This window comes from Cicer arietinum, chromosome 5 (assembly GCF_000331145.2).
Source record: "Cicer arietinum cultivar CDC Frontier isolate Library 1 chromosome 5, Cicar.CDCFrontier_v2.0, whole genome shotgun sequence".
Taxonomy (NCBI): domain Eukaryota; kingdom Viridiplantae; phylum Streptophyta; class Magnoliopsida; order Fabales; family Fabaceae; genus Cicer; species Cicer arietinum.
In genome coordinates, this window is record NC_021164.2 from 36287973 (window position 1) to 36315418 (window position 27446).

General features: G+C 31.8%; 2 protein-coding genes across 2 annotated transcripts; both read left to right on the top strand.

Moving 5' to 3' along the window:
- Positions 1–5264: 5264 nt before the first annotated feature.
- Positions 5265–8669, top strand: LOC140920435 (uncharacterized). Its single transcript, XM_073368707.1, has 5 exons — positions 5265–5695; positions 6338–6485; positions 6572–7515; positions 7627–7702; positions 7791–8669. Exons 1-5 carry the CDS (start codon positions 5265–5267, stop codon positions 8667–8669), a joined length of 2478 nt encoding a protein of 825 aa, XP_073224808.1.
- Positions 8670–9070: 401 nt separating this feature from the next.
- On the top strand, positions 9071–9556 carry LOC140920436 (uncharacterized). Its single transcript, XM_073368708.1, has one exon. The coding sequence runs from the start codon at positions 9071–9073 to the stop codon at positions 9554–9556; it is 486 nt and encodes a 161-aa protein (XP_073224809.1).
- The last annotated feature ends 17890 nt before the right edge of the window (positions 9557–27446 follow it).

Sequence of the window (27446 nt, forward strand, 5' to 3'; positions counted from 1 at the left end):
TTGAAACCTCTTTTGAAATCTCTCCTATAATGTTGTCAATAGGATGGTTTTTGTTGAATCTCCATTCCTTAGGCAAGTCATCTTCCCTAATAGGTTCTATGCACTCAATGTTGTTTGGAGGTACAGTTTCATTAGGTTCTACTGGTTCAGATTCTACAATTTCATCCAAAGAATTACCAACTATAGGAGGATTGCTATTCAAGTTTTCAGCAAACATTTCATCAAATTTTACATGAACAGATTCCTCTATAGTTTTAGTTCTTTTATTGTAGATCCTATAGGCCTTACTAGATTGTGAATAACCTAGAAAAATACCCTCATCTGCCTTAGAATCAAACTTACCTAGATGTTCTTTGCCATTGTTTAATACAAAGCATTTGCATCCAAAGACCCTAAAGTAAGAGATGTTTGGTTTTCTACCCTTGTATAACTCATAGGGAGTTTTTCTAAGTATTGGCCTTATTAGAACTCTATTAACTACATGTGTGGCTGTGTTTATAGCATCAGCCCAGAAATACTTAGGAAGATTTAAGTTTTTAATCATAGTTCTAGCTAGTTCCTCTAAAGACTTATTCTTTCTTTCTACAACTCCATTTTGTTGTGGAGTTCTAGGGGCTGAGTATATATGGTGAATTTCATTTTGTTCACAGTAGGCATTAAAGGATTCATTTTGGAATTCTCCACCATGATCACTCTTGATGGAGATTATTTTCTGGTTCTTCTCATTTTGAACTAAATTTGCAAATCTTTTGAAAATAGAGAAGGCCTCACTCTTGTGAGTCAAAAAAAATGTCTAAGTATACCTAGAGTAATCATCTACTAACACATAACCATACAAGTTTCCTCCAAAACTTCTAACCTGAGATGGACTAAACAGATCCATATGTATTAACCGTAAAACCCTATTGGTTTGAAAGGATGACTTAACTAACTTACTTTTCTCACAGGAATCACACAACTTATCCTTAGTGAACTTTCTGTTTGGGAGTCCTAGAACTAACTGTTTACTAACTAGTTTGTTCAGGTGATCTATATGTATATGAGGCACTCTCTTATGCCATAATCAGTTTTCATCAGAATTGCATAATAAGCAGCAAACAGTACTAGCAGGCAAAGCATTAAAATCAAGCATGTATATGTTATTGATTCTGTCACCTACCAACTTTATGTCTTTATTCTCCTTGTGCTCAATTATACAAGACTGAGATGTAAAACTTACCTGGAATCCTTTATCACAGAGTTGACTAATACTAATCAAATTGTGTTTTAAATCCTTCACATAAACAACGTCTTTGATCAACGTAGTCGATTCGTTTCCTATGTCTCCAATACCGAGTATCTTACCTTTGTTATTGTCACCGTATTTAACATATCCTCCATCTTTTAAGTTTAGAGACAAGAACTTTGACTTGTCTCCAGTCATATGCTTGGAACATCCACTGTCTAGGTACCATGAATGAGTCCCGGATGTCAAGCATATCTGCAAAATGTAATTTAAATTTTGGTTTTAGGTACCCAATTCAGATTGGGTCCTAGAGGGTTAGTTTCAGACATTGGTGTCTTTACTTTCCAAATCTGTTTCCATCATCTGTTAGCCAATTTTTTCAGTTTACAATTAAAAACAATATGACCCTTTTTATAGCAAAAGTGACATGAAACAGCAGAGGATGAATTCTGATTTGGTTTAGTGAAGATATCATGCATATGCTTAGATCTAACAAACTTCTGATTCTTTTTAACATTCCTGTTTTGTCTATAGCCAAGTCCAGATTTTTCATTTAGATTTCTTTGGTTTCCAAGAAGCATATCTAAATTGTTTTTACCACTATTGAACTTTTCTAAATCACATTTCAGTGCATAAGTTTCCTTTTTCAGATTTTCATTTGTGTCTTTAAGAGACTCATTTTCAGCTTAATCTCTTCATAAAGCATGCACTTTTCTTCTAAAAGTTTCTTAGTGCTAATTAACTGTTTGATTACATTAACATATTCATCATGTAGTTCATTAAATGCGTCATGTAATTCATCATAAGAAGGATTGGATTTAGAACTTACCTCATTATCAGAATCTGAATATGTGTTGGCCATTAGACAAAGATTAGCTTCATCTTCTTTGGAAGATGTAGATGACTCTTCATCGTTATCATTCCAGGCTATATAGGCTTTTCTAGTCTTAGGAGGTGGTTGATTGCCTTTAGCCTTTGCAGTCTTATTTCTGTTTTGCAATTGGAAGCACTCAGATTTTATATGTCCTGTCTTCCCACACTCAAAGCAGGTTATCTTGTTGTCATGTGTCTTTGAATTTAAGGGTTTTCTTGATTTGTTATCCTTCTTTTTCAGAAACTTTTTGAATTTTCTGACAAGTAATCCAATTTCTGAATCTTCATCGGTCTCACTATTTGAATCGTCAATGCAGATCTCTTGTTCGGACTTTGTTTGATGTGCTTGGGCTTTCAAAGACAGCCCTTTTCTTTTTCTGTCAGTCTGTTCAGCCTCACTCAGTCTATGCAGTTCCATCTCATGCTCTCTTAGTTTTCCAAATAGTGTGGCAATTGACATGCTACCAAGGTCTTTTGATTCTGCTATGGCAGTGATCTTTGGCTGCCACTCTCTGGTCAAGCACCTCATCACTTTGCTGATTTGTTGCTCATTGTCAATACCCTTACCAAGAGCATTTAGATTATTGACTATGTAAGTAAATCTTGTCTGCATATCATTAACGAACTCCTCTTTCTTCATGTTGAACAGCTCATACTCATGCATTAGCGTGTTGATTCAGGCCCTTTTTACATCTGTTGTTCCTTCATGCGTTTATTGCAATGTGTCCCACATCTCCTTGGCAGTTTTGCAGTTAGACACCCTGAAAAGTTCGTCAGCGCTTAAAGCATAGGTAATAATATTTTTAGCCTTAGCATTGTATCCAACCTTTCTCTTGTCATCCTCAGACCAATCTGATCTGGGTTTTGGGATTGATGAATCACCTGTGCCAGCTATGGTTGGCACACAGGGACCATCTATTACTGCTTCTAGAATATCAAGACTACATGCTTCAAGAAAAATTAACATCCTCTCTTTCCAATACATGTAGGCAGCCCCATTAAATGCAGGGGGCCTGGCCAAGGATGCACCTTCTCCAATAAATTCTACAGAGGTCATTTTCTTTTATGAGAGTTACTCTAAAAAGATCAGGCTCTTGATGCTTATTGTAGGAAATTATGGCCTCTATTTGTTAAAAAAATATATGAGAAATGTATTTACTAATCTTACAAGATTATTAATCAGATTAACAATGATCGGTTACAAAATTTATTCAGGAACAAAGACTCACAATTGCATGAATTATCAATATAAGAGTACAGATACAATGCTTATTCAAAAGATTAATCAAGACAAAAATTCTCCAATACAAACATTCAGGAATAAGCATTCAAGCAATATCAAAATAAAGAGAAATGATAAGAAAAATCATGCACCAGGATTTATACTGGTTCGGCTATCAGTTTGATAGCCTACATCTATTCTTGAAATCCAAACCAGATTTCAGCCTTTCCAATAGAATCGACTTGAGTACGTTTTACAGATTGTCCAGCTCACACATGGCCTATCTATCCAACTCACTCGCTTCTATTACAATGCCACCTTATCCCTAGAGTTACTCTCCAAACCCTCACGAGATCAAGATGAGACTTCTTCTTGATGAACACACGCACCAACAAAGATAGTCACCAATTTACACTACTGGATTTCCAGAACTTTCTTTACAGATTGTTTTTAAAGAAAAGATAAAAGTGGACAAATGATGATGACTCAATCACAATATGAATTTCACACAAAAAGGATTTGCCAAATGAGTATTTTGTGTGTGGTAACAATTATTTCTTCCAAAGTGTTTTTCCTGGTTTCAGTATTGTGAAAAACGTGTAATGAATAATTGTTTCAAGTGTAGTGTCTTGGTTGTTAGAAAATGTGTAACAGTTGTTAGAAAATGTGATTGAATCAGCTTATATATATTCAGAAAAACATCAGGTCAATCAATTACTCAATAGATTTTATAAACATTCAAAACCGATTGACCAAATTACCAAAGCATTTCTCGTTTTTCTTGTTTTTTTAAAATATAAGCATGAATCGATTTGCCAATCGATTCTTTTAATGCATAAATCAGAAACTGATACTAAGATTATATCAGAATCGATTGAGTAATCAATTATAGGTGTTTTGTTCAAACAACGAGATCAAAACAATCGATTGCTCAGTCGACGTATATTCATAGTCATAATCGATTTGGCAATAAGCTGAAATCTTCCTGTAACTCAAACATTTAGTTCAATCGATTTGTAAATCGATTTGGCTGATCACAGTGACTCAGACATTTTCAAGCAATCGATTTGCCAATCGACTTGACTGGTCACAATGACTCCAATGTTTTAATCCAATCGATTTGCCAATCAATTTGGCTTGTTACAGTAGCTCAGCTATTTTGGTTGAAATCGATGTGGCAATCGATTATGCAACATGTTTCTGATAAATGATTAACTTCAATCGATTACCTAATCGATTGCCACAAAACTTGCAGTTTAAGAAACTTAATTCAATTGATTGTCCAATCGATTTGGTTTATCACAGAACTCATTCCTGATGAAAAACTTTTTCACAATCGATTTGCCAATCGATTGATTCAGTAAGTGGTTGGTTCTGTGAATCACAAAATCGATTACTCAATTGATGTCCCAATCGATTGTCCAATTGATTCATCAATTGACTTATCGGTTGGTTGATTTACTTTCTTTGACAAATACTTAAGTATGAAACCATAGTGATTAGTCTACTAAAATAACTACTATAACTACTAATCACACTATACATATTTGCATCTTTCTCAAGCACATCCTCTAATTTTGGTTGATTCCTTGAGTTCCAAGCTTTTGTTCCAAGTGTATAGTGTTTGCTTGTTTTTCCTGAAATGTTACTCAGTTCAACCTGTTAGATTTATCAAATGATACATGTACATTGTATGTTTGTTACTTATGTCAAAATCATGATCAAGAGGACTTATGTCTAACAACAGCCAACAATCACCTAACTTTCATAGATGATGAGCTGCCGATCGAAGGGAGAGGGAATAATAAAGCACTACACATATCAATAATGTGCCTCGACCATATAATATCAAGATTCCTCATTAACAATGGCTCGTCGCTGAATGTCATATCAAAATCAACATTAGCAAAACTACCTTGTGATACATATATGAGACCAAGTCCCATGGTTGTTAGAGCTTTCGATGGGAGTCGCAAAGAAGTAATGGGGGAAATTGATCTCCCAGTTCAAATAGGCCCGGTCACATTTGAAATCATGTTTCACGTGATGGATAGTGTACCCGCTTATAGTTGTTTATTGGGAAGGCCATGGATCCATTATGTCGGTGTAGTGTCGTCAACCTTACACCAAAAGCTGAAGAATATGGTAAATGACCAATTGGTAATCGTGTCAGGAGAAGGAGACTTGTTGGTGAGTAATTTGTCCACCACACCTTATGTTGAGACAGGAGAAGATGCTCTAGAAACTGCCTTCCAAACACTAGAAATCGTGGACACCGCTTATGTCGAGACGACACCTATAGAAACACATATGTCAAACACTGCTATTATCGTGGCTAAGTTCATGTTGAGTAGAGGACACCATCCATGGCACGGGTTGGGGAAGGATGAATAAGGGCTCAAAGAACCGGTGGAACTTCCTGAAAATAGAGATAAGTGAGGTTTAGGCTACAAACCCACCAGGGCTGACAAATGGAGATTGGTCAAAGAGAAAAAAGAAAAAAGATTAGCTTGAATTGAAAATCGAGAACCAAGAATCGAAAGGATTCCCATCTGTGACATCCGACAGAGTTTCCAAAGTGCAAGACCAACAAGTGAGATCCTTATTATGGCAGATGAAGATGAAATGTTTGATGGGGAGGCTAATTGGATTCGTCTAGGTGGTATAGGAGCAGAAATCAGGAATTGGAAAGTAGTCAAGTCACCTATAATATTTAATGCAATTCCCATGTAATTCTAAAAGCATTATTACTGTTACTAATACCTTAAGATGCTTCATTATATTTAGGATGGACACAATGTTGTTTTCTCAATACTTTGAATTTCAACAAATGCATTCTCATTTTGTTTTCTTATTGTTCTTTCTTACCACTTTCATATGTTTATATTCATTCGCCATTTTTTTTTTTATTTTTTTTCTTTCTCCTTATCCTAGCCTTGAATCCTGCAGATTTGGGAATAGTTCATTCACATACGACTTACTAAGATCTCGTTGCATAATCTTAACCATCTTGTTAGTCGGACAGACAAAGATAATGAAGAAGATTATGAACCCCCTCTAGATTTGTTAAGAGCGGTAGAACGGGAAGCCAAGGGTATCATGCCCTTTGAGGAACCGATAGAAATTGTTAATCTAGGGACGGAAGAAGGAAGGAAAGAAATTAAGGTTGGCACCATCTTAGAGAAAGAAGTATATCACAAACTAATCAAACTCCTACATGAATCAAAGATTATTTTTCCTGGTCATATCAGGATATGCCTAGATTGGATACTAGCATAGTGGAGCATAAATTGCCCTTAAAACCCGATTTTTCTCCGGTGAAACAAAAATTAAGGCGAATGACGCCCGATATGTCATTAAAAATCAAGGAAGAAGTACAAAAACAATTTGACGCAGGATTCCTCGATGTGGAAAATTATCCCCAATGGATAGCCAATATTGTATCAATGCCAAAAAAGGATGGCAAAGTACGAATGTGTGTCGATTATAGGGACCTTAATAAAGCTAGTCCTAAAGATGATTTTTCGTTACCTCACATCGATATTTTGGTTGATAATACGGCTCGCCATTCACTCTTTTCCTTTATGGATGGTTTCTCTAGGTATAATCAAATTAAGATGGTAGCTGAAGATATGGAAAAAATGACTTTCATCACTCCTTGGGGAACATTTTATTACAAAGTAATGCCTTTTGGTCTGAAGAACGCTGGGGCAACCTACCAAAGAGCTATGGTAACCCTATTCCATGACATGATACATAAAGAGGTCGAAGTTTATGTAGACGACATGATTGTTAAGTCACAAACAGAAGAACATAGTATTGATCTAAAGAAACTCTTCGAAAGACTTAGAAAGTTTAAGCTAAAGCTCAACCCTTCCAAATGCACTTTTGGTGTGAGATCGGGCAAAGTATTGGAATTTGTGGTTAGTCAGAGACGAATAGAGGTTGATCCCGATAAGATTCGAGCCATTGCAGAAATGCCTCCCCCGAGTACAGAGAAAGAAGTTCACGGTTTTCTTGGGAGACTAAATTATATTTCAAGATTTATATCACAACTAACTGCTACTTGTGAACCGATATTTAAACTTTTACGGAAAAATCAAACAGTTTTGTGGAACGAAGAATGTCAAAATGCATTTGAAAAAATCCGACAGTATTTGCAAAAGCCTCCAATTCTAGCCCCACCAGTTCTGGGGTAACATGATGAAACAGGAAAAAAAGGAGCATGCCATTTACTATCTAAGTAAAAAATTTACAGATGTTGAAACAAGATATACAATGTTAGAACGTACTTGTTGTGCCTTAGCCTGGACGGCTCATCGCTTGAGGCAATACATGCTTTGCCATACAACTTATTTGATATCCAAAATGGATCCAATCAAGTACATTTTTGAAAAGCCCGCTCTCACAGGGCGAATTGCTCGATGGCATGTGATGTTATCATAATATGATATTACCTATGTTACTTAGAAAGCCATCAAAGGGAGTGCCTTAGCAGATTATCTAGCTAATCAACCTGTTGATGATTATAAATCAATGCAATGCAAATTCCCAGACGAAAGTATCATGGTTTTGTCTGAAGAATATGATGATGGAAAATGGACCTTGTTGTTCGACGGGGCCTCAAACATAATGGGGCATGGGATTGGGGTTGTTTTAATATCTCCCAAAAAAAAGTTCATACCTATCACAGCGCGATTATGTTTTGATTGTACCAATAATATGGAAGAATATGAAGCTTGTGCCATGGGAATTTTGGCAGCTTTGGAATCAAAAGCGAAAGTTCTAGAAGTATATGAAGATTCAACCCTAGTCATTAATCAGCTTAACCAAGAATGGGAAACTCGAGATAAGAAGTTAATACCTTATTTTACCTACATAAAAGAATTGTCTTTAGAATTTGACAAAATCACGTTTCACCATGTCCCTCGAGAAGACAATCAATTGGCTGATGCTTTGGCTACTTTATCATCTATGTTCCAAATAAATCGAAACGATGAAATCCCATCAATTAAAATGGAGAGTCGAGATTATCCAACCTACTGCCATGTCATGGAAGAAGAAACTGACGGAAAACCGTGGTATCACGACATCAAACATTATCTTATAAATAGAGAATATCCTCCCAGAATATCGGAGAATGAGAAAAGAACTCTAAAACGGTTATCCGCGAGCTTTTTTGTGAACGAAAATATTTTGTATAAGAGGAATCACGATATGGTACTCCTCAGATGTGTTGATGTCAGTGAGGCGAAAGAAATTCTACAAGATGTCCACGATGGCTCTTATGGGATCCATATGAATGGACACACCATGCTGATAATATCCACACCCCACCAGTGCCCCTAAACACCCTTTCAGCGCCCTGGCCGTTCTCAATGTGGGGCATAGACGTCATCGGAATGATATAACCGAAATCATTAAATGGACATCGCTTCATCTTGATGGCAATTGATTACTTTACCAAATGGGTATAGGCCGCTTCATACGCCAATGTAACAAAAAATGTGGTAGTCAAATTTATAAAAAGGGAATTAATATGTCGTTATGGTCTACGAAGCAAGATCATTAGTGACAATGCCACAAATCTAAATAACCAAATGATGGATGAATTGTGTGTCACCTTTAAAATTCAGCACCATAACTCGTCCCCGTACAGACCAAAAATGAATAGTGCAGTTGAAGCAGCAAATACAAACATCAAAAAATTTATTCAGAAAATGGTTATAACATACAAAGATTAGCATGAGATGTTGCCGTTTTCACTACACGGGTATCATACTTCGGTACACACTTCAACTGGGGCAAACCCTTTTTCCTTAGTATATGGGATGGAGGTTGTGGTACCTATTGAAGTAGAAATCCCCACGCTAAGAGTATTAATGGAAGCTAAACTAGAGGAGTCGGAATGGGTACAAACACGTTTTGATCAATTGAATTTGATTGAAGAAAAAAGGTTGACGGCCTTATGTCATGGGCAATTATATCAGAAAAGACTGAAGAAAGCGTATAAGAAAAAAAAAATACGTCCTCGAGAATTCTGGGAAGGAGATCTGGTGCTGAAAAAAATCTTACCCATTCAAAAGGATTATCATGGGAAATGGACTCCTAACTATGAGGGTCCATACGTCGTGAAGAAAGCTTTCTCAGGTGGAGCTTTGATCCTTACGAATATGGATGGAAAAGATTTAGCTCTTCCTGTAAACTCAGACGCCGTAAAAAAGTATTATGCTTAAATAATGAATACCCGTTAGGTTGAAAACCTGAAAAGGCAACCTAGGCAAAAATTAGGGTACAAAAAATATCGGTTAAGTTGAAAATCCAAAAGGGCGACCTGAGAGAAGAAGAAAAACAACAACAAAAACAAGGACAAACAATATGGATCGGATTATGGCATGAGAAGTTAGTACAGTCTACTTTTGAATTACTAGTAACCAAGTTGGGTCTTCCACCCATTTCTTTTGTTTTATCTTATGTATATTTTTTATTCTTTACCATTGAATTACTAGCAACCAAGTCGGGTCTTCCACCCATTTATTTTGTTTTATCTTATGTATATTTTGTTTTTGCTTCAATATATTCATATATATTGTTATCACCTTTATAATTTAACTCTTTTTCCTGAATGCATCTTATGATTATCATGTATTGGAAAGTAAAACATATATCTTAACTCGATATAATGAAACCGGATAAAATATAGGTTGTTTACAGTATAAGACATACGACGATATGAGATCCAACTTAAGATCACAATATTAATTCTTCTTCAAAAAAAAAATGGAAAGAACGAAAGAAAAGGAAAAATAGAAGAGGACAAAAAAAAAGAGATCAAAGATATCATGTTAAAAAAAAAAGGTATAAGTGTTTTTTCTCATTCATGATTTGAATGGTCGTGTCCAATAAAAATATTAATAAAAACCGACATATTCATTCATTCATTCATGACATTTTATAAATTTAAAGCCGAGACAACGACCCGTATGTTCAAGCCGGGAAAACAACTCGCACCCGAAGCCGAGAAAATGACCTGCATGTTGAAGCAGGGAAAACGACTTGCACCCCGAACCCGAAAAAACGACCCACATGTTGAAGCCGGGAAAATGACTCGCACTCCGAAGCCGAGAAAACGACCCGCATGTTGAAGCCGAGAAAACGACTCGCACTTGAAGCCGAGAAAACGACCCGCATGTTGAAGTCAGAAAAACGACTCGCACCCGAAGCAGAGAAAACGACCCGCATGTTGAAGTCGGGATAACGACTCGGACCCGAAGCCGAGAAAACGACCTGCACGTTGAAGCCAGGAAAATAACTCGCACCCCGAAGCCGAGAAAACGACCCGCATGTTGAGGCCGGGAAAACGACTCGCACCCGAAGCCGAGAAAACGACTCGCACGTTGAAGCCGGGAAAACGACTCGCATCTAAAAGCCGAGAAAACGACCCGCATGTTGAAGCCGAGAAAATGACTCGCACCTGAAGCCGAGAAAACGACCCGCATGTTGAAGTGGGGAAAACGGCTCGCACCCGAAGCCGAGAAAACGACCCGCATCTTGAAGTCAGGAAAACGACTCGCACCCCGAAGCCGAGAAAACGACCTGCATGTTGAAGCCGGGAAAATGATTCGCACCCAAAGCCGAGAAAACGCCCCGCATGTTGAAGCCAGGAAAACGACTCGCGCCCGAAGCCGAGAAAACGACCCGCATGTTGAAGCCGGGAAAACGACTCGCACCTGAAGCCGATAAAATGACTCGCATCTTGAAGTTGGGAAAACAACTCGAATTCTTCTAAAAATTATTTTTTGAGCAAAATTTGAATTTGTTATCTTTACTTATTTTTACTTTGATTCTCAAGTAAATTCTAAGTAAAGAGGATCATCTGTTGACACTTAATTTTGTCCGATTTTTACTTTTTATTAAAAAAGGAAATAATAATAATAATAATAATAATAATAATAATAATAATAATAAATATATAAATATATGTGAAGAAATATAAAAATAAAAATAAATAATTAGGTCTGTAAGCTTTAGACAATCACAAGTGTTTTCAGTTCTTGTTTACCTCTAATTCTGGTTAAGACTCTTTTCTAAAATATAAAAATAATAATAATAAGAACTAAAAATAAAGGAAATTGAAAAGAAATGAATTGATGGTCACAAAAATCGATGTAATGATGATCAAAATAAATGGCAAGAAAAAACGAAAAGAAATGGATTGATGGTCATAAAAATCAATATAACGGTGATCAATTGAATAGAAAAGAAACCAAAGAAATGAATCAATGGCAATAAGAATCAGTATAATTGTGGCCAATTAAATGAAAAGAAACCGAAAAGAAATAGATTAATAGTAATCAATTGACAATTATTCTCTTGTCTTTTGTAATCTACACCCAAAAGTCTATAAATAAGCTGCCACAAGAGGACAAAAACAGGAGCAGAATTCGAAACACAAATTGAGAGCACATAAAAAATAGAGAGATTAATTGGCAAAAGAGAAGAAGAGAATCTAATCTTAAAACAATCGGTCTAGCAAAACAACAATTCAGGAGTAAGGTATCATTTTCTTTCTTTTTTTTTTCTCTCTAATTTTCTGCTTATTAGTCTTTGTTTTGTTTTGCATCTTTTTTTAAATATATTTTATTTCGCTTTCTATTTTTTCTGTTTATAAAAAGTAAACTCATGTGTTAAGCTTTCATTTTTTTTTTAAATTGTTTAATCCTAAAATTGTTTTCTTTGCAACACAAAAGTAATAAAAAATAATATAACTAATTGATGTTTATAGGCCGAGAAAACGAATTTCACCATATTGTAATATAATATTCATAATACGTCTTTATCAAATAAATAAAAAATCATAACAACAGATAAATATTTTTACCCTTAAGATTAGAATTAATGGTCGCTGCCGCCGAATAAAATTCATCCTCGCTCACCGCACCATATTACTCACTCTCAATCGTTGGTGGCCTTTGTGTCGCGACATATCCGACAACGTACGAGTAAATCATTTAACATATTATTTCACCGTCGTGTCTATCTGTCTCATTCACATACCGTCACGTTACGTTGTTATTTTAAGAAAAATTATTTTTTTTTATTTACTTTAAAATAAATATAGAAGATATAATCCATGAACAAATATTATTATTATTATTATTATTATTATTATTATTATTATTATTATTATTATTATCATTATTACTATTATTACATTTTTATTTTTATTTTTTTGATACGTATATAAATAAAAATAATAATAAAATCGGTCAACCCATAAATATTTTCTATCCAAGAACTACGTGAGTTTTGATTTCCCTATTGCACCTGGGATACGTAGGAGCAAGGTCTTTCCCTTGTCAAACCAAATTAATAAAAAAAAATATTTTTCCTTCTTTTATTATTGTAAATAAATTTTTTTTTGTTATTATTCTTTTTGGGGTAAAAATAAATGAATAAATAGTCTGTATATAATTAATTATAGAGTAACCGTTTTAACGGACGTTGTAGGGTGGTAATACTTCTCGTAATCGACTCCCGAATCCAAATTTTTTGGTTCAAAAATCATTATTTTAAGTTTTATCCAATTTTTCCTTTAATAAAAATAAAATTTGGTGGCGACTCATTTTTCACGGACAAATCGGACGCGACACAACCAATTAATAAAATATTCACAAAATATCCCATCAAAGTTGCCATTAGAAAGCTTGAATACAATTCAAAAGGAAGAAATGAAAGAAACAGTGGTTGAAAATTCAAACTTATGAAGCAAATTAACTAGTATTTGAAAGAAATAGAAAACAGAGTTTAATAAACTTTGGCACTTGATTATGTTCCTATTCTCCCTACAGTTTTTATATGTATAACAATTAAATTATTTTTCTTTATATATATTAATTAATTTAGTCTATATATATTTTTAAAATTTGATATTTTACACTTTAAGTATATTACAATCATTTGTAAATACGATATTAAAATTAACTATAATAAAAATCAAATATTTAAAAAAATTTAATGATTATAATTGATTGATGGTATTAAAATATTTCGTTAGATATATTATATTAAATTATTTATTAAATAAGTAATAAAAAAACTGTAAAATTTAATTTCCATAAGAAATTCATTTGACATGTATGTTAGTATTTATACTTTGTCTCCTTTCATTCTTTTTTCTTTTAAATTTTGAAGACAAATCTTAATGGCCATTTGTAAACCTTCCACTTCAACTGGTATTTCAGAATTAATTCATGGATCAAGTTGAACACATTAAAAAAATTAAAGGGATTTAAAAGAAATTATTTGAGATCAAATTTGTCAATGTTGCGAGATCATGTCGAAAAAATTAATTATATCAAGGGTTACAAAGAATTTTAGAGTCAAAAAATTAAAATTTTAAAAATTCAGTTTACAACTCATATTAAAATTCGTATTAGGCCTTTAAACGTGTTGGATCGGATCTAATTAGGTATATATAGCGAGATAAATTTAATAAACAATCTAAATATGATTTTCACTAAATTATATACTAAAAAATAACAAAATACATAAAATTAAAGTGTATTTGTAAAAAAGTTAAATGGATAATCTTCTTAATAATTATAATTAATTTTTGTGATTTTTCACTAACCTTCCAAAATCAAAATGCATTCTAACTTAAAATCCAAACGCAGCACAATGTTTTTATAGATCTATTATATTTTTTAAATTGTTTTATCAAATTAATACTGTTACTCTCAAAATATTGTAATACATGTTAGTTTAGGTATTTGAGTAACAATAAATAAATGTATTACTGTTATTATTATAGAATTAAATTTTTAATTTGAATTGAATCATAAATTTATTAATCTTTTCTATAATTCAAGCATAGTATATATTAGTCGACACCTATTTTTGATATACTTAAAACTTTTCGGTCCTAAAAAATAAGTTTATAATAATTAATTAATTGATTAAGTTTATACTTTAATTTTGTTACCAGAACACATGATATATTCATCTTTGAGAGAGTAATGATGTTTTATTTATTGAGAATAAAATAAATAATAAAATAGTTTGAATTAATGCAAGTAAAACATACTAAAATTGATAATTTTAGTAAACACAAGTCATGTTCTCTCTACCTTCTTTCGCAGGATGAAAACTATAAGTGACTATTGAGTCATTTATAGTAAAACGATCATTTTAATCTTCACACGTATCGTCATTTTAATTCTTAATTGAAAATGGCCAAATAACCTTTCTATTTGTTGTTATTTTGACGAGCTGCAACATATCTTAAATGTGTTGTACATAAAAAACACAAATGTTTAAAGAGTTTTTAAGTTTACAGGCAATATCAATAGTTACAAATGCTTATAATTTAGTCAAAACTAGATACTAACCTGCGAGTTGCACAGTAAAATTTAATATATTACTGAGTATAAAATAACAATAATATGTAATTTAAAAGTAATGTTAATTTTGTTTTACAGTAAAAATTATTCAATTGTTTATGTACTTAAATGTAAATATATTTTTGAATAATTATATATATAAATTAGGTTTGCTTTAGTACAAAAAAGTAAAACATTGTTGACTAATACAATTAATACAAAATATATTTAAATGTAAAATTGGTTTATTCAAGCTTTTTGATTTCATTGAAGTGGTTTTCTCATAGTATATTTATTAAATAGTTATTTATTTCTTTATTGTTAAAGTTATACATTTAGCTACAATATTTCTTCATTTTATATAATTTGTATTAGTTTTGAAACATTAGATTTATAAATTTATTTACTTTTTCACATTTTCAATTTTATACGTTCATCCTAATATTGTCAATCTCACTGTCAAAAGTATGCACTAAATAATATTGTGTGTTTTGTGATATATTATAATATTCATTCGTAAGTGATAGTTTGTTAAATTCAAAATATTGAAACAATTCATTGTGTGCCTTGGAACTTTTCAAATAATTATTTGATACAGTCAAGAAATTTCAAGAGTAGTTGAAAAAAATTATAGACAAGAAAAGTTTGTGAATGTTTAAGACATAGATTTTGAATAATTATATATAAGCTAGGTTTGCTTTAGCACAAAAGAAAAAAGATGATGTATACGCCTTAGAGAGTTCTCTTGTGTTTTTATGTTTCACCTTATTTTTTTCTATTTAGTTTCTAAATAATTTTTCCCTCTTTTAATCCCTCTAATCCCTAATTTTTTTCATGACTTCCTCCAACAATTTATTCTTCCCTCTTGTGTACGCCCCAGTCATTCGCCGTCCTCGCAAAATCATTTGTTCCTATGCGGTAATTCTTCGAAATCGCCGACTCTACTCCAAAGATACCCTAAAAGAGGTATAGGTTTGCAACAAAAAATTTCTTTCTCTTTATCCATTTTTGATTTTGCTGCCATAAATTCAATTATGTTCTATATATGCAATCTTTGAAATCAATATGGCTCATAGTGACTTAATGCTATGTATAGTTTCTTACATGAAATTATATCACTGCGACTATCTAGGAAATCCAAGTTGGGATGGAACGAACCAGCCAACAAACTTCGTTTCCCATCATACCCAGAGCAAAATGGATCATGAAAATTCCCGGGAATTATTGCTTTCCAATGCTATGACAAGGTATATTTATACATCAATACTTTTTCCCTCACCCTTTTAAACTCTTTTCCTTATTTATTTGTTTTTAAGTGTCACTTTGCTTTGTGTATCTCATATTCTAAGTTTTACTTCAATGTAGTATATGTTGAGTAGCTTACAAATTGCACTTGAAAAAGTTTGACTCAAATAATTTAAATCATGTTTAAAATATATGTGTCATTGAATTGGATCAAGTAAATTATATCATTTTAAATTTCAGAAGACAAATCTGCATGTTTTGTGGAATTTTTTCAAATGTTAAAGTTAATGACTTTGATCATTTTAATCATCGATCTTTGTGCTAATTGTGAATTTTTTTATTTTAAATCGGATTTATTAGAATTTTAATTTACAAACATTAAAACTATTATTAATATTGGCAAATGAATCATAATCATTAACATTTTGGTTACAAACTATTAACTGTCAAACAATTAATTTTCAAACAATTATAAGTATACAAATAATTACAATAATTGCATTACTTTAATTTCATGTCAATTAACACTATAAAACAACTAATTGAATTTAATTAATTTCAGTAAAATAAAACTGATCAAAATTCAAAGGGACATGACTTTGTCCATTATTTTTAAATATTTATATATTTACCAATGTTCATAGTAAAAAATCGGATTTATTAGAATTTTAATTTACAAACATTAAAACTATTATTAATATTGATAGAGGAATCATACTCATTACCATTTTTGTTACGAAATATTTGGTTACAAAATATTAATTTTCAAACAATTATAAGTATACAAATAATTACAAATGAATTACTTTAATTTCATCTATTATATATATATATATATATATATATATATATATATATATATTTAAATATTTATATTTGATTTTCTACTTTGAATATTGGTAAATATATATAATATATATTTAAAAATGATGAACAAAGTCATGTCTCTTTGAATTTTAGTCAGTTTTATTTTACTGAAACAAATTAAATTTAATTTGTTGTTTTACAGTGTTAATTGACATGAAATTAAAGTAATTTATTTGTAATTATTTATATTTGATGTATACTTGTAATTGTTTGACAATTAATATTTTGTAACCGAATTTTTATAAATTTTAGATTTCGATATTGAAACCAAAATGTTAATGATTATGATTATTCAATTAATATTAATAATAATTTGAATGTTTGTAAATTAAAATTATAATATATTCGATTTAAAGTTAACAAAATTCACAATTACAATAAAGATCGATGATTAAAATGATCGAGTGAGAGAACAAAAAATATTTGTATTTTCTAGTTTAGATATTGGTAAACATATATAATATATAAATATTAATGACGTACAAAGTCATTTCTCTTTCAATTTTGGTCATTTTTATTTGACTGAAACTAATTAAATTTAATTTGTTGTTTTATAGTGTTAATTGATATGAAATTAAAGCAATTCATTTGCAATTATTTGTATTTGATGTATACTTGTAATTGTTTAACAATTAATAGTTTGTAACCGAATTGTTATAAATTTTAGATTTCGATTTTGAAATCAAAATAATAATGATTAGGATTACTCAATTAATATTAATAATAGTTTAAATTTTTGTAAATTAAAATTCTAATAGATCCGTTTTAAAGTATAAAAAATTCACAATTAACACAAAGATTGATGAGTAAAATGATCGAATAAGAGAATAAAAAATATTTGTATTTGATTTTCTACTTTGAATATTGGTAAATATGTATACTATATAAATATTTATAAATGATTGACAAAATCATATCTCTTTGAATCTTGGTCAGTTTTATTTTATTGAAATGAATTAAATTTAATTTGTTTTTTTATAGTGTTAATTGACATGAAATTAAAGTAATTCATTTGTATTTAATATATACTTATAATTGTTTGACAATTAATATTTTGTAACCGAATTGTTATAAATTTTGAATTTCGGTTTTGAAACCAAAATGTTAATGATTATGATTACTCTATTAATATTAATAATAGTTTGAATTTTTGTAAATTAAAATTTTAATATATCTGATTCAAAATAAATAAATAAATTCACAATTACCATAAAAGATCGATGATTAAAATGATCGAGTGAGAGAACAAAAAATATTTGTATTTTATTTTCTACTTCGAATATTGGTAAATATATAGTATATAAATATTTAGAAATGATGGACAAAGTCATGTCTCTTTAAATTTTGGTTAGTTTTATTTTATTGAAATTAATTAAATTTGATTTTTTATTTTATAGTGTTAATTGACATAAAATTAAAGTAATTTATTTGTAATTATTTATATTTGATGTATAATTGTTTGACAATTAATATTTTGTAACTGAACTATTATAAATTTTGAATTTTGGTTTTGAAACCAAAATGTTAATGATTATGATTACTCTATTAATATTAATAATAATTTGAATTTTTGTAAATTAAAATTTTAATATATCCGAATTAAAATAAAAAAATTCAGAATTACCATAATGATCGAGTGAGAGAACAAAAAATATTTGTATTTGATTTTCTACTTTGAATATTGGTAAATATATAGTATATAAATATTTAGAAATGATGGATAAAGTCATGTCTTTTGAATTTTGGTCAGTTTTATTTTACTGAAATTATTTAAATTAAATTTATTGTTTGATAGTGTTAATTGGCATAAAATTAAATTAATTCATTTGTAATTATTTGTATTTGATGTATACTTATAATTATTTCACGATTAATATTTTGTAACTGTTATAAATTTTGGATTTCGATTTTGAAACCAAAATATTAATCATTATGATTACTCTATTAATATTAATAACAGTTTTGATGTTGTAAATTAAAATTCTAATATATTCGATTTAAAATAAAAAAATTCACAATTACTACAAAGATGGACGATTAAAATGATCGAGTGAGGTGAATGTATATCCAACTATTTCACTTTAATTAGTTTTACTTTCAACAATTAAATAATATATTTTGTCACTCAATTGTATATCTCTTAATTTCAATTATCAAATGCCTTTTTTCATCATTTGACATATCCATCGATCTCAATTCTCAATATTAATATATTACTTTATTTATTTAAGTTATTGGTCTAAATCGATACTTCTCTTCTATGAATTATATTGGTACAATTGTATATATATTATTGATATAAATACTAATTTGGAACAAAAAACTTCATATTAATTTTTAAAAAAATCCACTTAAATTAAATAAATAAAAATATATCCGCACAAGGTGCAGATTAGCATCTAGTTAATCATTATGGTACCTTTCTTACAAGGTTTTGCTCACCTAAAAGTTGTTGGTAAATGATAAATTTGTTGGTGTCATGAAGTATGACAAACTCCATAAATGGACGTGCTTTAGAAATTGAAGCTAGGGTTTGTAACTGCACTAATGTGGCTAAAGGTGCTTTAGTAGCAATACATGATCGACAAATGCAGTTCCAAACATACACTTATTGTGATACGGAAATAGAACGTGTTGGATTCTTCCGTTTTAAATTGCTTTATTGTTCTTTTTTCTAATTTCTGTTGTTGCAAATTTTGTTTTGCAATGGTTTTATATGAGTTTATGTTTAACATGTTAACAATGAAAAGAGGAAGAAGAGAAACAACCACTCTAGGGTTTCATAACATAGAATGAACCAAACTTAAGTTAATAGGGTTACATTGAGTATATATACAAGAGAATAGAAATGTCAAAATACCCTTACTACTAATATATAATAACATTATCTAACATCTCCCCTCAAACTCACGATGCATTAACATGGAGCATTGAGAGTTTGTCAACTAAAAAATGGAAACGTTTAATGGAATGCATCTTTGTGAACAAATCAACAATCTGTAAAGAAGAAGAGAAAAATGGTAGAGTAATGGTTCCATGCTGAAGATGATGACGAGTAAGATGATAATCAATCTCAATGTGTTTGGCGCGTTCATGAAAGACCGAATTGTGAGCAATTTGAATAGCACTCTTGTTATCGCAGTGCATTGGAGTTGCCTCAGAAAGAGAGATACCCAGATCAGAAAAAAGCCAACGCAGCCAAATTATTTCAGCGGTAGTAGATGCCATAGCGCGATACTCAGCTTCTGTAGAGGAGCGAGAGACAATGTTTTGTTTCTTACTCTTCCAAGAAATAAGAGAGTCTCCAAGAAAGATACAAAACCCTGTGGTGGATTTATGATCAGTGGTGTCACCAGCCCAATCAGCATCAGAATAAGCTCGTAACTCCAATGAGGATGACGATGAAAAGAGAAGGCTTTGAAATTGAGTTTCTCGTAGATAACAAAGAATCCGAAGAACTGCTGCACAATGTACTGTAGTGGGAGAGACAACAAACTGACTAACAACTGTTGAGACAAAATCTCAATTTAGTGTTTTGATGAAAACAAACAAAAAGTTAATTAAGAATGTTAATTATGATTCTAAATGTTATGTATTTAACATGTGTGTTTAAGTGCATTAATCAAAGAAATGATCCAAGTAAAGCAAGAATAAATCAACATGAAAAGAAAAATCTGAACAAACAAGAAAGGAGAAAATTCTTAGTAAAATCTGGAAAACGGAGAATGTTCTCTAGTTTCAGAAGAATCATCACAACTCAAAAACCAATCAATCTCCACTAGTTAAAAGAAGTTTTAGTCTCTGGATTTTACATCTATATCATCAGCACTTGGCAAGGAACAAACTGAGATAATTAGATTCAAAGAAACTACTCAAATCACAAAGATAGAAGATCACGAATTAGCAAGACCAACAGATTTTTGACAACATTCTGATCAATTTGGACAGTAGTGGAATAATCGTCACAGCTCCAAAATCAACCAATCTCCATTAGTTCAAAGAAGATTTTGCCTCTCAATTTCATGCTAATGTTATCAGTACTTGGTAAGGAACAAGTAGGAACCATTTTAGTCAAAGAAGGCATTCGAATCACAAAGAAAGAAGATTACTAATTAGCAAGACAAGACAAATCTGAACATTCTTGACAACACTCTGATCAATATGGACAACACTGCAACACCAGCCTCCAGACTGATAAAACATTCTCCAACTTGTTATACTTGATCTTCAGCAGCAAACATCTTTCTCCAGAATGACCAGATCAGTCTCCAGATTGATTATCAATCTCTGTTTTTGTAGAATTTCAGTTTTGATCTCCTTACTTTTGCAGAAATTTATAATCATTCACCAAACTGTTTTGGACAGAATCAAGGCTCCAGATCGAAGCTGTAACATCAATAATTACATATGAAGCTTCAAGTATCATTAAACACAAGATAAATTTGACCAAGAACAAAGAAACCAGCCCAGTCAACAAAGTTCAAAAGCTGGAATATATTTATTCAAATATATTGGTTTTGGTCAAATCTGACAGAGCACTACCAACATCTCTTTTGACCATTATTAAATGCTCTAAAAAGTCTATAAAAAGAAGGCCAAGCTCAAGGAAAAATCAGAGCTTCGAGTACTAAGAAAATTCATTACTCATTTCAATCATACTTGAATTTCTCTCACTCAAATACATTGAATCAAATATGATTTTTCCCATTCGATTCCTAGAATCATTCTCTTGTATTTTTCTGTCAAAGAATTAGAACTCAAACAAGTGTTGAGCTATCTTAGATTCTAACAATGCAATCTCATCATTATTGTAAAACTCAAACTATAAGAGTTTAATATAGTTGGGTAGATTGTAAGAAATCCTATCAAGGTTGATAGGTGACTTCATTGAACTTCTTTCTAGGTGGAAAGGTTTAAACTTTGTAGCAAATCAAGTTTGATATGAACTAGGTGCTGTAAAACCAAGAAGGTTCTTTGTTTTAAACACTTAGTGGAAAATCTCACGGTTGTGAGGACTAGACGTAACCCGAGTTGGGTGAACCAAGATATATCGTTGTGTGGTATCTCTTCCCTTATCTATTTACTTTCAGTTTGATTGATTATCAAGTTAAATACATAAACTGAATAATTGATTTTAAACTAACCAATAACGTTCTCTGTTTTCTGGTTAAAACCAAGAACGTTCTCCGTTTTTTGTTTTCACATCCAATATCAATCTTGAGTTATTTTCTTAAGTTTTTAACAGGAATTTTTAAAAGGTGCATTTACAATTCAAACCCCTCTTTCTTGTAAATTGACATTGTTACTTCAACAACATGAACAACATAAGCAATGCAGAATCATATCATCAACATATAGGGAAAGTATAATGCGACCATAAGTGGTGGACCTTATAAACAATGCAGAATCATGTTCTCTAGAGCGAAAACCAAGAGAAGTGATCACGGTAGAGAATTTTTCAAACCAAGCTCGAGGAGTCTGTTTAAGACCATACAGAGCCTCTTTTAACTTACGTATTTCCCCTTGATTATGAGAAACTCCTTGTGGAAGGACCATATAGACTTCTTCATGAAGCTCACCATTTAAAAAAGCATTTTTGACATCCATTTGGGAAATATGCCATTGACGAATAGATGCAACTGCAATAAGAGTACGAATAGTGGTCATCTTGGCTACAGGAGCAAAAGTCCATACCATATTGTTGAGAGAAACCCTTAGCAACAAGACGTGCTTTGTAGCGCTCAACTGACCCATCAGACTTAGTTTTGATCTTGTATACCCAACGAGACCCAATAGCACGTTTTCCAGGAGGAAGAGGTACTAATTCCCAAGTGTTGGTTTTATGTAATGCAGATAGTTCTTCTGCCATAGCCTGCTGCCAAAGAGGATCAAGAATAGTCTCTTTATAGGAAGAGGGCTCAGACAAACTATGAATAGAGGTTAAGAAAGAAGCAAACGAAGCTGAGTAAGTGGAATACACAAAATCGGGTAATTGAGTAGACTTACGTTGACGAGAGGGGTAACGAGGAGGATCAACAATTGCAGGAGGTGGTTGGACAACCAGGGGGACAAGAGGGATGTCATCATGTGGAGTAGTAGTATTTGTCCTGCAATTTTCAACATTACAATCACTAGAAGCGTTATCATTAGGGCCAAAGGGATCAATATGGGTTAGTTCAGAACTCTTAGTAATCTGAGAATCAGAGGAAACAGAGTAAAAAGGGATGTGCTCAAGAAAAACAACATTACGAGATACATAAAGTTTTCTTGCATGAGGATCATAACAACGATAACCCTTTTGACCATCCCCATAACCAAGAAAAACACACATGGCTGAACGAGAAGACAACTTACTGCGCTCTACTTGAGGGCGAAGAACAAAACAAGTAGAACCAAAAACTTTCAAAGAATAGTAATCATGGGTAGAAGCATACAATTTTTCAAAGGGAGACAAACCTGATATGATAGAGGATGGAATTCTATTAATAGCATGAACAACAGTAAGAACTGTTTCTCCCTAAAACTCACTAGGAACTGAAGCGGACAACAAAAGGGAACGAGCAGTCTCTACAATGTGACGTTGTTTCCTTTCAGCAACTCCATTTTGTTGAGGAGTATCAGTACAAGATGTTTGGTGGAGGGTGCCATCATTAACAAGTAATTCAGAAAAATTTATTAAAAGTATATTCACCACCTAAATCACAACGAAAACACTTTATAACAGAATTATGTTGAGTTTCGACCATTGCACGAAATATATGATAAATGTCAAAAAAATTCAGACCCATTTTTCATAAGATAAACCCAACAATAACGAGTGTAATCATCAATAAATGAAACATAATATCTAGATCCACCTTTGGTAAATCAAAATGCGCATATGAAACGGAAACACTTTTACTAAACGGTAAAGCTAGAAATTTAGCAAGTTTACAACCACAAAAATCTAAGATATCACAGGTTTGTAACTTTCCTAAGGCTCCAGTAGAAGCCAAATATTTTAATCTAGAAGCAGAAACATGTTCAAGGCGAGAATGCCATAAATAAAAACTAGAAGATAAGGAATTCAAGCGAAAACTAGATAATAAGTCAACAACTGTAGTTGTTGAGGCTACAGTATCTAGGAGTTGTAGGTCATCCAAAACATAAAGTCCCCCTTGTCTATGGCCTGTCCCAATCAGCCTCCCGGAATGTGGATCCTGCACACAACAAGAAGTGGAAGAAAACATAACCAAATAACCGAAATCACATATTTGACTAATAGAAGCAAGACTCAAAGTAAGATTAGGAATATAATAAACATTTGAAAGAGACAAGTTAGGTGTGGAGACAGAACCAATGCCTGCTAGTGGCATAGGAGTGCCATCGGCAATCATAACTGGAACAGACGAGGCAGGTTTCGTAGACACAAAAGATTTATCATTGTATGTCATATGATGAGATGCTCCAGAATCAAGAAACCATATGGAAGGAGATGTACCTAACATACAAGAGGAGTTCAAACCTTTAGAAGAGGTGGCATACATGGCATGTGATTGAGTGGCAAGAAGTCTTTGAAGCTGTTCTGCAATATCAAATATTTGGGAAGCAGTCTCAGATGAGTATACAGAACCAGAACTAGAGTCAATGGTAGGAGGAGCAGAAGCAACAACATTGGACGATGGCCCCCTAAAATTATTCTTATGTGCTCTCTCCAATTTCGGACAATGTTTTTTTCAATGACCTTTTTCTTTGCAAAATGAACATTCATCATTACCAAGCCTAACTCTCCCTTGAGATGTTTTTTTTTTTTTTTTTTTTTTTTTTTTTTTTTTTTTTTTTTTCTGAACAGGAGCAACAAAAACAAATGGAGGAGTTGAGAGAATTCTCTTATCTAACACACCAGAATGAGTCTTAAGTCTGATTTCTTCTGCCAACAATTCACTAACTACTAATTCAACATTAGGAAGGGGGGAACGAAGCAAAATACCCCCACGAAGGCCCTCAAAATCATCACGAAGAGCCATTAGAAACCAAACCAGACGTTGCTCCTCTCTTTGATCAATGTATGCTTTGACAGCTTTCAACTCAGGTGATTCCATAAGAGCCAATTGATCCCATAGATTAGTCATTGCCGAATAGAATTCTTGAATGGTCATATTGTTCTGCTTAATGGCTCTAATATCACTTTCCAACTGATAACGTTTTGCAAAGTTAGACTGAACATACAAACGTTTCAAGTGATCCCAAATCTCTTTAGCAGTATCATATTTTGCTAGTTGTACTCCTATAGATAACTCAACAGAATTGTTAATCCAAGTAATAATTTTTGAATTACTAACATTCCATGTTTTCAGATTTTTTGCATATTGAGTTTCATCCTTTTTATCTGTAGGCTTAACAGAAGTTCCATCCACAAAACCCCACATATCTTTTCCAATCAAAAAAAATTTCATCACATAACTCCAATAAGAGTCACTTTGTCCATTGAGGTGAACACTAACAGCTTGAAGAGAGTCATCCTTAGCACTAGCCATAACAAATAATGATAGAAAAATACGACAAACACAATCACTAAGACAAAATAAATTAGGGATAACCTGATGTTGTGAGAGCACGATTTCTCCCCCCTCTAGATGTCGTTTCGCCGATCCGACCGTTGAAGACAAATACTTGAATGTTGTGAATCTTCTGCCCAAAAATCAGCCCGATCCAACGGTTAACGAATGTGCAATCTCTTCTTTACAGTAGCTCCCAAAATCAACCAAAGCTCTTTGATACCATGTTAACAATGAAAATAGGAAGAAGAGAAACAACCACTCAGGGTTTCATAACATAGAATGAACCAAAGTTAAGTTAATAGGGTTACAATGAGTATATATACAAGAGAATAAAAATGTCTAAAATACCTTTACTACTAATATATAATAATATTATCTAACATAACATACATAAAAGGGAATGAAAAAAAGGTTATCTGATTTAAACATATATATATATATATATATATATATATATATATATATATATATATATACACGAGAATGTATAAATTTAACAAATAACTTGTGCATACAACGTATTTAGTGTAAAAAAAACACAACTGAAATCCATTTCTTTCTCCTTTTTTACTGTCCCTTTTGAAAATTGTAAGCAAGGATCTTGTCAAAGACAGATATTTACAATGAAAAAATAAAAAAGGAGGCAAACAATTTGGAAATGGTATCAGTTGTTCAGAGCTCTTTTGATGTATATAATAATTTGCAACAAAGAATAATGCATTTACAATTTAGAACCCCGAGTTAAAAGGAAACCAAAACCTCAAGGAAAAAAGATTAAGACTAAAATAATAAATTTTGGTTCAAAAGAACATTGTCTACTACTTTACGATGCCGCTTAGAACCTGATTTCCTATCTCCTCTCCCGCGCCTAGGATTCTTCTTCACCGAAGGCTTGGTGGTAGTAAAGGGAACAGGTGGACTTGGACGACTGATTACAGAAACTGGAGGAGGCATGTTCTCCAATATATCTCTATGGTAAGCCTCATATTGTTTATCACAAACCAACATCTATTACTAGAAATTTCATCTATAGTGACCGATTTAGTGACCGAATATTTTCAGTCACACTGGCGACCGAAATAGAGACCGTAATTTTGAACTTATGAACTAAATATTTTTTAAACACTAAATCGGTCGCTAATGAAATTTAGAGACTGAAATAGCAACTAAATTTTAGCGACCAACAATTCAGTCGCTAATTATCACCAATATAAACTTTGCCTTCTACACTAGCGACTGAAATTTTAAACCTTGAAACTAAATATTATTCCGTCACTAAATTGGTCGCTAAAAAAAGTAGAGATTGAAATAGCAACTAAATTTCAGCGACCAAAATTTTAATCGCTAACTATTTTTTAATTACATAATTTAATTTTCTTAATTAATAAAAAAAAGAAAAAATATGAAATAGTTTTTGCAGAATTAATTTTTTTTAGAAAATGTGAAATATTTAATAATTAATTAGAAAAAAAGAAATAATAAAAAAAAAAGAAATAAAAAAACAAAATTATGTAGTCATGCATTTGAATATTCTGTCAATTTTTTTTCTTTTTTAGTTTACTCAAATATATGGTCATGTAAGAGCTTTCAACTTTAAAGTGTATATTATTTATTTTTTTATGTTGGTTTTTTTATCTTCATATAAGATCGAAATAAAGTGTTTTAAAGTATTAATTAGCTTTACATTTATGTTGACAGGAAAAATTTAAATGTAGGTTTGAAGAATTGACCCAATAAACAACTTCACAAGGAACTCCTCCACCAAATGAATTAGATGTGTGGTGTGAGGTTGCTGGAATAAAAAGAGGACGAATATATGGTCTCATAATAGAATCTACTGTATTATTAGGGAGACCTAATTATCGTGGATCATGTTCTTCATCAACAAAGTGGGTTCAAAGACATGAATTTGAAGAAATGAGAAATAAAAGAGATCAACTTCGAGAGGAATTGGCTAATACAAATAAAGCAGTTGAGCGCAACAACCACTTGATAAAACAACTGATGAATAGCTTGAACTTTAAACCTATGCCATATACTAGAGATCAAATTCATGAAGATGGGATTAGTGATAATGATGATCAGATTGGTGA

Coding starts and splice junctions, on each gene's coding strand:
- LOC140920435 (XM_073368707.1), top strand. CDS start 5,265: ATGGTTGTTAGAGCTTTCGATGGGAGTCGCAAAGAAGTAATGGGGGAA. Junction 5,696..6,337: donor GGACACCATCCATGGCACGG/GTTGGGGAAGGA, acceptor CCATCTTGTTAG/TCGGACAGACAAAGATAATG. Junction 7,516..7,626: donor CTAGCCCCACCAGTTCTGGG/GTAACATGATGA, acceptor GTTGTGCCTTAG/CCTGGACGGCTCATCGCTTG.
- LOC140920436 (XM_073368708.1), top strand. CDS start 9,071: ATGTTGCCGTTTTCACTACACGGGTATCATACTTCGGTACACACTTCA.